The 15,095-nt window shown below is 33.2% G+C and overlaps 1 protein-coding gene across 2 annotated transcripts; it reads right to left on the bottom strand.

Annotated features, from left to right (window-relative positions):
* Nucleotides 1–1,652: 1,652 nt before the first annotated feature.
* LOC7488064 (myosin-binding protein 7) lies at nt 1,653–5,514 on the bottom strand. 2 transcript variants are annotated; one of them, XM_024587735.2, is made up of 4 exons: nt 5,140–5,512; nt 3,255–4,861; nt 2,570–2,616; nt 1,653–2,101 (listed from the first exon to the last, which is right to left on the bottom strand). In XM_024587735.2, exons 2-4 carry the CDS (start codon nt 4,689–4,691, stop codon nt 1,978–1,980), a joined length of 1,608 nt encoding a protein of 535 aa, XP_024443503.1. In that variant the 5' UTR covers nt 4,692–4,861; nt 5,140–5,512; the 3' UTR covers nt 1,653–1,977. The 2 variants fall into 2 exon arrangements, with proteins under 2 accessions (XP_024443503.1, XP_024443504.1); XM_024587736.2 differs by lacking the exon at nt 2,570–2,616 and having other exon boundaries at nt 5,140–5,514.
* Nucleotides 5,515–15,095: the final 9,581 nt, after the last annotated feature.

Raw genomic sequence — 15,095 nt, 5'->3', positions numbered from 1 at the left:
GTATTAAGTTTATTATTTTTATTTTATTTTTTATTGTCTTCAACAAACAACTCTCCTGAATTTCTACTACGAGCATGTTTTTCAATTCAATAATTCATTTGATAGAGAAATTATTATGCTGCGTGTTTTTATTTATTTATTGATAATATAAATTATATATTTAATTATTTAAAATTTTATGCATGTTTATTTTAATATTATCATATTAAATTTTATATAAATATTCGAAACCTTTCAGTACAAACTAGTGGGCCATTTCAATAGCCCATCTCCAGAACTCACCATAAATCCACTAGCCCATCCCGAACTGATGATGATGTTTCCCTTGAACTGTGACACGTGCCGGGGCCCATCAAAGAGGACATAGCCAGTGTCATGTCGAGCACGTAGACGACAGGTCGGGTATGGGTGGCCACGGTCCCATCACGTATATCCTCCATTGGAAGGTAGCTTTTGCTGTTGCTATCTCTTGCTTTTTATCAGTCAATGAGGGTCGTTCATTTTATTATGAATATTCTATAAAATCTTTTCAAATAAAACATTCTTTTATTTCTTTTTCATATTATCGAGTAAAAAATATTGAAACCGATAATTTTTTATTTAAAGACCTCGCTACCATTAAAAAAAAAAAAAGTTTTAGTCGAGAAAAAAGAAGTACATGAATAAAAATATATTTTTGAAATCATTAAGAATATTTATTTTAACTACCATAAAACACAACAAAAATAAATCTCAAACATGGCTTCACAGCATCTGGTGGGCGACTAGTTTGCTTTGGAGACATTCTTTATACCAACCAAATGAGAAAATGATTGTGAACCAGTACTTTGCACTGGAAGTTTCACCTCCTCTTTCGTAGCTCTTGGCTGGCATGGGCGAGGTAAGATCCCGGAATCCGACAAATCATCTACAATGTTATCTAAAAAGACAGTAGATGCGTGCGCAGGGCTGCTCTGCCCAGAGACCCATAACACCATTAAACTAATAAAAGTAATCTGAAGACTCTTCAAAGCAACTGAGTGCAAAAGGATAAGATTTGCATCGTGCGCTTGGCGATTACTCTATTATTATTATTATTATTATTATTCAGTCAGAGAACAAAGCATTAGGTAGAATAACTGGAGCAATCCAGATGTGAGGTTGCCTAATCATGGTACAAAGAAGCAGTCATTACTGAACTGCCCAAAGTAGACTCTGACCTAGCATCTCTAAGGAAGACGCCTTCAAAGGAGAGCTTCCTAGTCTACTCCTCAAGTTCAGGCACACAGGAATTGAACGCCCCGAGGTCGTAGAAGGGAGGAGCCAAACACTTTTTCTTTTTTTTTGGTAAGGCAAAGGACCGGACAATGAGAGGAAAAAAATAAAAAAAGGTCGCTTGCCGAAATAACAGGCTGAACAGCGTTTCCTGATTTTAGAGCATCCTATTTTCTGCATTCCATGACCGAGCAGTAGCTGGATTGGCAATCTTAAGGGATAAACCAGAGCTTACAGCTTAATAATGTCCGAGTAGCTGTCAAAACTAGCTTGTAATTATGTGAAAATAATCTGTCAGGAAACAAATTTTACAAACAGATAGCCCGCTATTTACAGCAATCAACCATGATTAACAGCGTTTAAAATTAAAGAAGGAAATCATCAGAGTGCAGCTCAAATGAAAAAAAGAATAGCCATTGCGTATTTAAATGGGAAATCGTACAGGAATCTGTATTCTGAAATATACAGTAGAGGGCTGGCTGTCAGAAGACAGATACCTCAATTCAAGCTAAATTTCAACTACACAGGCAGGCATGCCCATTCTAAATCCATGCTTCCCTAATCACCCAGAAAAGAATATATTCAATCCAGATAATATGAAATCAAAAAACACTGCACAAAACACTGAATTTTGCAGAAGCAACGAATCCATGAAAAGAACATAACAAATCAGGGCAACAACATGACTGCGTGTTCACAATACGAGCATTGGCTTCAAATGGGTTAAGGAATTTTGACTGATGGTTTCACACTTGTGTTCATGAGACATCTCCATTGCCTTGTGCTGGGGCCTTTGTCTAGAAGCATTAGCAAACCGACATTGGTGGCGGAAAGCCCAAACATATACCTGCCATTAGATTTGATGAGATCAAACATCAATGCCAGATTTAGACCACAAATAATCCCACAAATGATAAAAATACGAATCTTAACCATTATTTCTCAAACTGAATTAACTGAGAAACTTAGAGTTCAAGAATACTGCAAACATATGCATTTGCTTCTGTAAAAGAGTTGGTGAATCACAAATTTTGAAACTGGGAATGCCAGAACTATTACCCCTGGATTCATTCCCCTCTCTTTCTCCAATTTCCATGCAATTCCTTTAAGAAATTACAAGGAGTTTACCTTCAAATTTGGAAAAAAATTTCTACCCCTGGTTCATTTTTTATCTTGCAAAATACACAGCAAATAAACCCGGTGGAATTTTTCACTTCTGATTTGCATGTACTTCAAATAATTCTGCATATACAATTAAATGGGAGCACTAAAAGAGAAACTATTTTATGTCAATAGTTTATAGCAATACACTTACTTGCTTCGTTGAGCTTTCTTTCTCCAGAAAACAAAGGACACAACCCACTGAACAAACAAAATGAATGAGTTATTGATGCTAGTACAACAAATAACACACAGCACGGTGCTTAAAAAGTGGCATATGAGAGCAGAGAGCCAGGTAGTCATTAATGCATACGAGAATTTAAAAGAGTAAGCAGCTGAGAGCTTTTGACATGTGGAAGTCAGGAGAATTTAGGACAGAGAAAATGACAATCCAAGAAAATAAAGAAAACATCAGAAACGCCCTTCAATAATTTTATCTTCTATATGTTCAAGTACACAATTTACATCATAACTCAGATTTCAATAGACAGTCTTCTACAATGCAGTTCAGTTTATTCAAATTCAAAGTTATTATACAAGTCTAGTTCAGCCATACCCACAATAACGAAGAATATAAGCTTTAAGTGAAAAACAAGGTCAGGGGGAGGAAGTGCAGGTCAAGGAGAGTTTGAAGTTAAGTATAGGACAAAAGAATAACCGATACAAATACTATAATGCAAGAACAATCACCAAAATGATTATGGAGCAGCATATTTGATGATATATTTTGAATACCAAAAAAGGCTGGGTCTCGGGATCGAAAGGCCTGACACTCAACTGAATGGAAATCTCTAATATACAGGAAAGCATATTCATTTACACAAAGCATAACGAACTACCTTAAAGATTGACATGAAGGAAAAGCTTCCAAGAAGAGATGGCTTCTTCACAGGCAATTTTCTTTCTGGAGACATTTCCTTGCACAGATGTTGAGCTATCTCTTTCAACAATACCATTTGTGCTTTATCAGTCCGCATTGAAATAATTGCTTGCCTCATAGATTCCCTATCAGCCTCGAGTGCCTGAAGTCTCACGTAGAGCTTTTTTATGTCAGGATCACTCACATCAGGTCCATCCAATGTCTCTCTGGGAGTTGAAAGATACTCTTCATAAATCCCGATTCCAGCTTTTGGTTCTGTAACACCATTCTGTGAGACCCCGTTATGGATAGAATCGATGGTATAAACTCTGTCACTCGTGTCATCTCCAAATTCTGATGAATTATCCATCTTTCTTGAATCCTTGTAATCTTCCACTTGCAAAGCATAATCCGTCTTCTTAAAGCTATTGCTTAACTTGCATCTTGGAGATTCAGTGACAAAATCTGGACCAACTTCTCTAGACATCCCCATCAATGAACTTGAACTATCTGCAGAGAACCTCCTGCTGTGCCTTGATCGCCTAGGAGAGTGGCCAACTACCACCTTCTCAAGAATATTCTTCGTACCAGAAAAATCACCATCCTGCTGAATGTTGCGTGGGCTTTTCTCCATCTGATATATCCTATATTCCAAGTTCTTCAACTGCTCCCGACCATGTGGGGTCTCACTGAATGCATATTTCTCAACATCCACAATATCATCTTCACCCTCCATGGGATTTGGATTTTCATTCAAATTGCATTTCAGGGGTGGGTATTCATAAGCTGGAAACTCTAATTGAGCCGCATCCAAACTTTCATTCATGCTTGTGTTGCGGCTAAACCCACCCCTCTCACCCTTATCACCCTCTGCCTCTGCCTCTGTAAGGCCATAACTCATCATCCTATACTTATAAGCCTGAATTTCACAAGTAAGTGATTGAATAGCCTGCTCTCTCTTGTACAAAAGATCTTCCAGAGCCAAAATCTCCTGCTGATCATGCCCCATCTTTTCCTCAGCAAACCGCTTAAATTGCCTTGCCTCCATTTGGATCTCTGCCTTCTCCCTCTGCAACCTCAATATCATTGACATGGCTTCATTTGCGGCTGAAGAAGCAGCATTCCTTTCCTCTTCCAATTCCGTGTACAAATCCTGCACCGTCTGCTGTTGGCTAGAAACCATCTCACGCAAAGCAGCACATTCATTCTCAATCTGTACTCGTGGGTTCGAGAAGGAATCAAAGCCAGGTATATAAAACCGATTTCCCTCCTCAAACTCATCATGTTTTCTTTTAACAGACCTGATCCAAGACCCTGAAGATGAGCCGGTTATTAAAGAACAACTGCAGTCACAATTACAACACTTCACCAAATCCCTCGACGGTGAAGCCTGGGTAGAAAATACTTCCAAATCCATAGACCAGTTATCATTCAAAACTAAATACTTTCAACAAAAAACGATCCCAGTTCACATAACAATCAAAGAGAGCCTTTTCCCTTGAAGCTCTCAATTTCTCTTCTCTCAATTGAATCTACAGATCTTTTCAGTTAGCAAATCCTTTCCTTCCTCAATCACACCTAAGACTCCTAAAAATAACAAAAATTACACGAAAATTACACAAAAGCACAAACGCTAACAATAAAAAACAATCACAAAATCACTTTCTTTTCTGCAATGTTAACATTTTGCAGCTTGAAATATGATCGAAAAAAACACAAATTAACACTCCTTTTGGTATTTATTAATTAAAAAAAAGAGCATTGAAGGACACATTTTTATTTCCTAGACAGGTTGGAAAAACAATAATTCCAATCAAAGCAAACAGAATCTCACGCGCGATAGAGAAAGGGGGGTTGTGTGTTACCTGGGCTTTGAAACACCGATGCGGGTAAATTTGAGGCAAGTTTCCCGAGAGAAAACAAAAACAATTTACCGCGAAAGAAACGACAAAGTGAAGAGATCACCGGAGGCGGCAAAGAATGAGAATCCTAATCAAATTTTCCCGGGAAAAGAGTAAAAAACAGAAAACGGAGAAATAGCGTTTGGAGGGAAAGAAATTGGAAGAGAGAGAGATAGAGAGAGCGAGGGAGGGGAGAGAGAATTGGAAACCCTAGATTGTTTTTGTTGTTTTTCTGCTTATACAACCCGTTATTGACTGAGTAGTTTGTTTTATGCTTCTCGATTTCCGTGTCAGAGAGAGAGAGATTGATTTTTGGGGAGCAGAAAAGTGTACGGGGGGAGAGAGATTTATGATAATTAAATGATGATTAAATAAAAAAGATTAGGTGGAACGATAGTTAGCAATTCTTTTTTTACTTTTTACAACTCATAACTATTTTTTATTTTATTTTGGTTTTTACTATTTTTTTAATTTTAGCTGTGGTTTTGGCCCTTTTGGGTAACAGAAACAGACAGGGAATGATTATTGATTAAAATATGTACTGGAATTAGGAAATTTCTACAGCTAATTCTGTAGACCAATTCTATTTATAAGATTGTATGATGTAGAAATTAATTAGATAAGACATCACTCAATTCCGAAATTCATTGACTGCCCAGCACGCATGATTAGGCTAATTGTGTATTTGTTTTTGAAAATATAATTTAAAAAAATTAAAAATATATTTTTTATGTTTTTTTATTGTTTTAATATGATATATTATACATTAAGTAATAACATTATAGTATACATTAATTAATAACATTATAGTATTGATAATAGATTTATGTTAACGACATTGTTATAGACTTTATGATAAAATCATATTATAGTATTTATAAACCTTGTAATGTTTTATAAATGAGCATAGGAATATCACTGGATAGCACTCCCTTTACCTACTTATAAGAGCAGGTTAAATATATATTTAACTTACATGAAACAAACTTATGTGAGATTATAATTAATTGAGCTTCAGATTTTTAATACTTAGTTCATGAGATAAAAAAAAATAGTCTAAAATATAATTAATGAGATTATTATTTTCTATTAATTGTGAAAATATTAAATATTGAAGGGTCTCCTGTTCTCAATGTCATTATTTTTTTTATATAGAAATTTACAAGGGGCAAGTTAAATACTCATAAAAACAGGGTAAATATTAAACTTGCATGAAATAAACAAGAAATATAACTCATAGGAGCAGGTTGAATGTCAAACTTGCTCGAAAACTATATGAATATCAGAAATATTTCAAATTTTAGATACTTGGCTCATGAAATAAAAAATATAATTAGTCTAAAATATAATTACTTAAAGATTATTATTATTATTATTATTATTATTATTTTGTTAACCGTGGATGTCCGAGATAATTTACATGAATTTCAACTAATCACTGGATGTCCTAAAGTTAACAATCAAGTAAGTCTCTAGTAGCTCTGAAGTTTGTGACACTCAAACTGGTAATTTCTGGGGAGCAAACTCAGAACCTGACCAGTTGAGCTACACCCATATATTTATATATTATTATTATTATTATTATTAGTCAAATGAAAGACTTGATTAATAGCTTAAATTATAAGAGCATATTTGGTTGGATATTTGGTTGGATATAATGAATGTAATGTAATAGTTCATTTGTATAATTTTAAAAATTACTATTGCATGATTAATAGTGATCATGCAAGTATCTAATTGCAAAAAGTTTTTAATTATAAGGATCAAACAACAGTTTTTTATAAAATAAAAGGATGAAAGATTCAAATAAGAACCAATTTGTAAATAAAAATAACATGTAGGAATTGCAATATGAATATTAATTGAGTTTATTTTTTCTAATTAATATTTTATATAACCTTTCATTTTATGATACAATTTATAGAGTGCTTAATGCCATTGATTTCACCTATCCAATAATTATGAGGTGTTATTTTACTCGCATAATTAATTAATTTACAATTAAGACCTTACACTTTAATCTAGTTTATTGGCTTAACCTTCCTCGATCGATCGCCTTTTAAAAATCTGAAATATCTCTCTTACTGTTCAAGCAAGAGGATAGTAATGGAAAGCCATTCTATGTGCTTGATGTTATGATCGTCCAATTCCTTCTTTTATTTCTGATTTGTTTTAGTTGACGGAGCGCTCATTTTTGTTAGGGTTTTCTTTTTTGGGTTAATGGAGGTCGAAATAATCCGCTCGCCTCAGTCGTTTTCTACATACAAGAAGTAGTCTTGCATTGGTAGCTGAAAGTAATCAACGGTAATTCTAAGTAATTGAAATAATATTTTTTTTTAATTTTGAGCTGAACTGATGCATTCGAGAGAATAAATTTTGTTACGAGTTCAAATTATTAAAAACAAAGAATATCATAATTATAAAAAGATTATCAAGATATTTAATTTAATTTATTCAAGTCTTTACTTGTTAAAAGATTTTTACAACTCTTTATATAAAAAAAACTAGAAAAAACTAGTAATAATAATTATGAGAAATAAACTAGATATTTCCTTCGAATAAAACAAAAAACTAGAAAGCATAATAATACATTATAAGAACATAATAATAAAAAAACATAAAATTAACAATGAATATATATATTCTAAAAAAAAACTCATTCATTAATCTTTCTAGTTTAGAAAGAATTCACCCTTGAGTTTAATTACCTTTCAGTTATAAACTCAATTAAAAATATTATTTTATGTGTGGGGCCAATCCACAGTAGATTAATAATACTTTTATGCGGGTCATCTCATTGTGAGTCCCTAATAAAATATCTTTATGCAGGTCGTCTCATCATAGATTCCTAACACAACATCTTTGTGCGCTTCGCTTGATCGTGAGTTCCACTACTAAGATTTTCAATAACAACAACCAATGCAGACGGAACCAACAAATTAATTATTGAACATCTCTTTTTTAATAAGAAACCTCTGCATCCCCTCCTACACGAGCATGCTATGTTATGTTTTCCAACTTTTTTCAGCCATGGTTGTTTAGCAACACACAACAAGCAAGTAACCTAAAATTATTAGGCTTTAATACCAACGGACACATACAAAAGCAAAGAATATCAAGTAATAGCGACATCAATCCCGAGACATGATCCACATATTTGTATGATTTATGATGATAAAGGACAGTTCAACCGTTGTATTATTGGATTTTATTTATTAGGCTTGATATATTTATTGTTGGATATATTATTTAGTGGGCTATAAGCCTTGTTTGTTCTAAATAGGATTTTAATATTTATATGTTATTTTTTAAAATATTAAATAGTTTTTGATGAATTAAATAAAATTTATAGAGTTCCATTCCCTTTTCTTTCTTTTGTTCAACCTTTTCTTTTCTTTCTTTTGGTTTATTCTTCTTAGCTTTTTTTTTTTCTTTTTTTTCAGCCTCAAATGTTTTCCCCCCGCATCAGTTTTGATATCGTAGCATGATTTTTTTTTGTTCTTAGTTGTTACAATTAAATGATCTTCGAGAGCTTTTATCAACATGTGATTAAAAAAAGTGCATCAAGGTCAGCAGTCACGTGACCTGAAAAAAAAACTAGCCTAGTCTTCTTCTCCACACCAACCAGCCACCACTAGTCGACCCTTTACCGAGCCAACAACCAACAGGCCAATAACCACACCAGCCAACCCTCTTCCACTAGCCACCACGCATAGCCACTGCCTCACAACCATCAACCACCTTCCAGCCACCAAAACCAGCAACAACCGCCAGATCAACCACCCCAGGAACCAACCAGACAGCCTACGCCCATCAGCCACTACGTCACCGACCAATCTCAGCCACCAAGCTGATGACCACAGCCCTCAAAATCCAACACCAAGCCACCCTACCACTGTCCAAAATAACAGCCCAACACTCCACATCCATCCTCAACCACCATAGCCACCCTGCCCAAACACCACCACAGACATAACCATTGCCCAAAACAACGACAGCACACTGCACACCCACGCCGTTGAACCCATCCGCCATTACAGCTACCACGCAGCCCATCTCAGCCGCTTAACATAGAAAATCATATTAATCAGTATAGAAAGATTCGGTTCAATCTCAGTCGAAAAAGCCACATCACTCGGCCAGCTACTCCAGATCACGGCAGCTCTAGTAACAGCAAATCAGACGTCAGAGATCAGCATCATGCTCCAGTCAATGAAATCCCTCACATAAGTCAGTCAAGGCCGCTCCATCATGCATGGGATTATAAATCTTTTTTTTCTTTAGTTGCAACAACAACAACTAATTCACAGTAGCTTTTGTTTTTATTTTTGTTCTCATTTTTTAAATTTAATTTATTTTTTAAATTTATTTATTAAAGAGAAAAAAAGTAAAAAAAAAAAAAACAGTGACAGAAAATAAAAGTGACAGGTATAAAACTACGAGGTCCCCTTGCGGTAGAATGATTAGAATCTTCAACGATAAATTACTCGCCTTTGAATTCTTTCAATTTTACTTTTCTAGTTTTTACACTTGCAATATATATATATATATATATATATATATATATTAATTTTGCTTAACAACCACTTTTTTCATTTATATTGAATTTCTAGTTCTGTTTGTTAATGGCAAAAATTGTAAAAATAATGAAATATTATAACTATTATTGATTAATTGTTTACACTTAAAAGATCTAGTAGCATTGTATACTTATAATTTTTTTTATTATATTCTATTTTTTTTATTGATCTCCACGTTAAGAAAAAAAGAGATTAGCTTTATTTTTGTATCGAAATTTTACTTGCAAGAATAATTTGTAATCACCACCGATATAACTATTATTTAGACTACTTTAGATGCGATAAGAGAGTCATGGGTCCTAACAAAATAAAAGCCTCCATTTTTTATGGTCGTCGTGACCCTTGGATCTTTCATAGGTGGATTAATGATATGAATAACTTCTTTGATTGATACAACTTGTATGATAATAAAAGAGTTAGGTTTGCCAAGATACAACTTATTAGTGAAGCCCAACTTTATTGAAAAGATGTTAAAGATTATCTAGAAATGAAAGGTAAATCTCTAATCACTTATTGTACTAAAATGAAACAAAAACTACAAGAGATGTATCTATCCCGGTCTTATAGGAATAAACTCTTAGACTAATGAAATAATCTTAGGCAAGGAAACATATCGGTCAATGATTATATAACATAATTTAATGATGACATGATATGTCATAAGAGAAAATAAAGTCATGAATTTGTCTAAGTTTTGTAAAGGTTTGAATGATAATTTTAGGAAGAAGGTCATGCTTCTAAGTGTTTTCACTCTTGATCAAGCATATAATGTAGTGCAAGGCTATGTATTTTTTATAAAGAGTCAATGAACAAAACATCAAGACCATCCTAGTACCACTTTTAAGTCTCAATTTAGGAATAATATTTCTTTTTAGGTGCTCCACCCTATGACCTAATCCTATTAATGTCTAAATTTATAAAGAAGACAAGGGCAAACGAGTTGTTAATGACATATCTAGGTTGAGTTTTAATGTTCAGTGTGCTAAATGTCAAGGTTTCGGTCATATGTTCTTCAACTGTATCTCTAAGCCCTTAGTCATCCAAGAGTATAAGGATATAGGTGAAAAGGAAAAATTATTGTGTGTAAGTGTATGAACTTAATCTTAAGGATTTTAGTGACTTAGATAAAGAGAATATGCAAGAAGAAGAAAGAAGACTTAACATGATACGTCCAAATGAGTCTGAGATGAAGGTTAATAAAGAACATGATGAGTTTGCTTTAGTGGTAGAGGAAATTTTAGGACTCTTTAGTGAAACCGCTTAAAAAGGTAAGCGTAATGTTAGAAGATTTTCTAGATATTTGTCCACCCGAACTGCCTAATACTTATGTCCTATACTTGAGAATCAGAATGTAATAAATTTTGAAAGATATATTAAGTTCCCTGATCTTTTACCCCATACATGTGATAAGAAAAGATGAAGATAATCCTAATTTATTAAGTTGTGTCCAAACCATATCTACACAAGTTTTGAATATTGTTTGTTTCATTCCATACTCCCAGTTATATAGTGTTCATAGTTACAAACCTAAAAACCTGTAGATCTTTTCGCCATATATCCTGGTGCTACGATGTTTGAGTTAGCTGAGTCATTTTCATATAGAGTTCATAATTTGCATGTTGAGAGCATAAAATATATTCAAACAAGTAATGAACAATATAAATTCTGAACTGATTTGCATAAGTATCATGTTATACTTAATGTTAAAGATTATTTCATGATACAGATTAGGCTTGACTGATGTCCTTTGAAAACTATTCGTAAAATACTTTACTTTCCCTAATTTTTATATAAAACTTGGGCAAAACAAACGTCCCTAAAAGTCAAATGACATATCTCTAATTTATCCATGTATTGCATTTACACCTTGTTTGGAACCAAATCACATGTGAAACTAAATTCAATTGATAATCTATTACAATTATTATATTTGGAATGAAATAGTAAACTATATAATTGAAATCAATTATACAGTTTGGAATACATGTAGAAATGAACTAAATTATCAATCTTGACTACTTTACTTTTAATTCAGGAATCATTTCTTTTTGTTGCGAAAAAAAATGCTTTTGTTATAAGGACCCTTATATTTATTTAAAATGATCCTAATTTTCAAGCATCATTAATTATTTAATTAAGCTATTAACAAACAACCAATTTATTAAATGAATTTACAAATGAAGTAATAAAAAGAGCAGTAATGAGTGATTTTTTCAGTATTTTTTACCTCTTGGACACAATAATGCAAGTTTTTCTCTCGTGCTCAAGTTTGAGATTTCGCTCGTGCTCTCTCAATTTATTAAGAAGATGTTTCACTCTAATTTGCAAGAAGGTGTTATAAAAGATGGTGTGGATTAGAAGAAGAGAAGGAAAGGGATAATGGAGATTTTAAAAAGCAGGGTTCATGTTCTTAAGGGTATTTTTGAAACATTGTTTTTAATATCATTTTCAAAATGAATTACTGTAGCAAATCAGCATAGGGTCTATCATCTAATTTGCTTTTACATATTTTTTTAGAAATTAAATTCCATTTAGAATCCAAATCTTTACCCTAAAAAAAATAAAAACCAAAGCACAAGAATTAACTTAAACATGTGAATTGAATTGAATTCATATGTTTAAACGCCCTGTTAGTCTTCAAGTCTAAAACTAAAAACCTGTAGATCTTTCCCTCGTGTATCTTAATGCTAAGATGTTTAAGTTAGCTGAGTCATTTCATATAGAGTTTATAATTTGCATATTGAGATCATAAAATAAATTCAAACATGTAATGAACAATATAAATTTTGAACTGATTTGTATAAGTATTATGTTGTACTTAATGTTGAAAATTATTTCATGATACAGATTAGACCCGAATAATGTTCTTTTGAAACTAGTCATAAAATATTTCACATTCTCTAATTTTTCTATGAAACTTGGGCAAAACAAACATCTTTAAAAGTCAAATGGCATACCTCTAATTTATTCAAGTATTGCCTTTACACCTTGTTTGTAACCAAATTACATGTGAAATTGAATTCAATTAATAACCTATTACAATTATTATGTTTGGAATAAAATATTAATCCATATAATTGATTTCAATTATACTATTTGGAAAACATGTAGAAATGAACTAAATTATCAATCTTGACTACTTTGCTTTTAATTCAGAAATCATTTCTTTTTATTGCAAAAAACATTTCTTTTTGTTACAAGAACCCTAATATTTATTTAAAATGACCCTAATTTTCAAGCATAATTAATATTTAATTAAGCTATTAACAAATAACCAATTGATTAAATGAATTTATGAATGAAGTAATAAAAAAACAACAATGAGTGAATTTTTCAGTATTTTGTACCTCTTGGACACAACAATACAAGTTTTCCTCTCGTGATTAAGTTTGAGATTTCACTCGTGCTCTCTCCATTTATCAAGAAGATGTTTCACTCTAATTTGCAAGAAGGTGTTAAAAGAGATGGTGTGGGTTAGAAGAGGAGAAGAAAAGAGGCAATGAGGATTGTAAAAATCAGGGTTTATGTTCTAAATAGTATTTTTAAAACATTGTTTTTAATGTCAATTCTAAAAGAAATTACTATAGCAAATAAGAGGATCTATCATCTTATTTGCTTTTAAATATTTTTTTATAAAAATTAAATTTTATTTAAAATCGAAGTCAACCATGTGAATTGAATTCACATGTGTTCTAAACACTCAGTTAGCCTTCAAGTCCGAAACTTAACTCCCAAGTAGAGAGCATAGTTATCATACCCGGCCTGGGGGTTAACCCGGCCAAGAGTCTGGGTCCCAGGTTACACGAGTTGATTGGGGTACCTAGAAAAATTAAAAAAAATATTTGAGGTTTTAATATTTCATATGAAAAAATTAAAAAGCAAACCATGTGAATATAAGCTATACATGTTATAAATAATAAAGTTTAAAAGAATATTTCAAAATGTTTTTTTTATCCCACATTGAAAAGATACCATTTAATTCTTTTAAGTTGAAGTATTTAAACCAAAAATATTTTTTTATCTCACATTGAAAAAATATAACTTTTTTTTTGTGAACATAAAGTGTATATACTAAAAGGCTTCAAATCCCACTTTGAAAAAATAAAATATTCTTCTAGTATTTATATAGTGAACTTTGAAATGAGTTAGTAACCAACTGAAAAATATATATAAAAATGGGTCTCTAGCTAGGAGAAAAAATACATTTGAAAAAAAAAAGGTTTCTACCGGATTTTGCCAGGTCACCCAGGTTGACCTGGTGGGTTGACCGGTTTTTTCCGGGCTATTTGCAATCCTGGATTTTTAATAAAACAGATCCGGCTAAGACCCTGGGTCACCTGGATTCCGGGTTGACCTGCCGGGCCGGGCCGAGTCTGATAACTATGATAGAGAGGCTTAATTTGATGACGTCATTGGTTTAATAGCTTTAAGGTTGTTAACAGATTGAAGGGCCAGTGTGTGTCCGCGTAAGGCCCAAATCATTTTCAGTTCTCCCCGAGCTGTTGGATTATTAATTCGGGCCCTCAAAGGGGTCTTAACTATCCTATCCTAGGCTACGTGACGGGCAGGTGTGGCTATATACAGCCTAGCGTATACTATTTGATGGGACGAGGGCTCGTTTCTCTTTGACCTGGAAATGGACGAAGCAGCAGCATCTCCTTTTATTCTTTCATGACCAATCGACTCTTAACGTAAGAAATTTCATTACCTTGTTGGCAACAGTATCTGTGATAAAGCCATCATACAAGGGGTTCGAGGCCGGCGAGAAGAGAAAATCAAATCACTAAATTGTATTATCTTGAAGAGACTCACCTTTTCTCCAAGCTTTAAAGAATCAAGATGCCATTATAGTTTGGTTTTAACTGTTGTTTAATAGAGGATAAGATCACATCACTAGATTATCTGATCAATTACTACTAGTTCTACCACCAATAATGGATCTTGATAGGTCCACGGCCGATCTCGGACCCACCAGATCTCGTGGAAAGTTTAATCCAGAAAAACAAGAAAAGGGAAATCTTGTGGAAAGGTTTTGCATCATGTGGCGGCACTGCACAAACTTCTCAGATTTTATACGAAGAAGATTTTTGCCTCGAGAGGTCCATAGCTGGAGATAAAGGGATCGAGTCCTAATTCATTAATTTGCTCTAAAGTCGTCTGCTTGCGCCGGAGGCAACCAAGCACATGAATGTGTTGCCATATTGCTCTAAAGACTCTCTGGATTTTCTTGTATGATATTGTAGAGAAATCATCATGCATGACCAGCCAGACGTGCTATTCCTTCCCAGTTTAATTTTATGGCCGCTATCGCTTGTAGTATAGTTTATTAATTAACAAGGG

Source organism: Populus trichocarpa, chromosome 16 (genome assembly GCF_000002775.5).
Source record: "Populus trichocarpa isolate Nisqually-1 chromosome 16, P.trichocarpa_v4.1, whole genome shotgun sequence".
NCBI lineage: Eukaryota > Viridiplantae > Streptophyta > Magnoliopsida > Malpighiales > Salicaceae > Populus > Populus trichocarpa.
The sequence above is the reverse complement of the archived record's forward strand: the minus strand, read 5'-3'. Positions and strand labels throughout refer to the sequence as shown.

Excerpts from the sequence above, each read along its gene's own strand:
- LOC7488064 (XM_024587735.2), bottom strand. The coding sequence starts at position 4,691 with ATGGATTTGGAAGTATTTTCTACCCAGGCTTCACCGTCGAGGGATTTG. Across the intron at positions 2,617-3,254 it reads CCTTCATGTCAATCTTTAAG|TGGGTTGTGTCCTTTGTTTT; the intron begins GTAGTTCGTTAT and ends TTGTTTGTTCAG. Across the intron at positions 2,102-2,569 it reads AAGAAAGCTCAACGAAGCAA|GTATATGTTTGGGCTTTCCG; the intron begins GTAAGTGTATTG and ends ATCTAATGGCAG.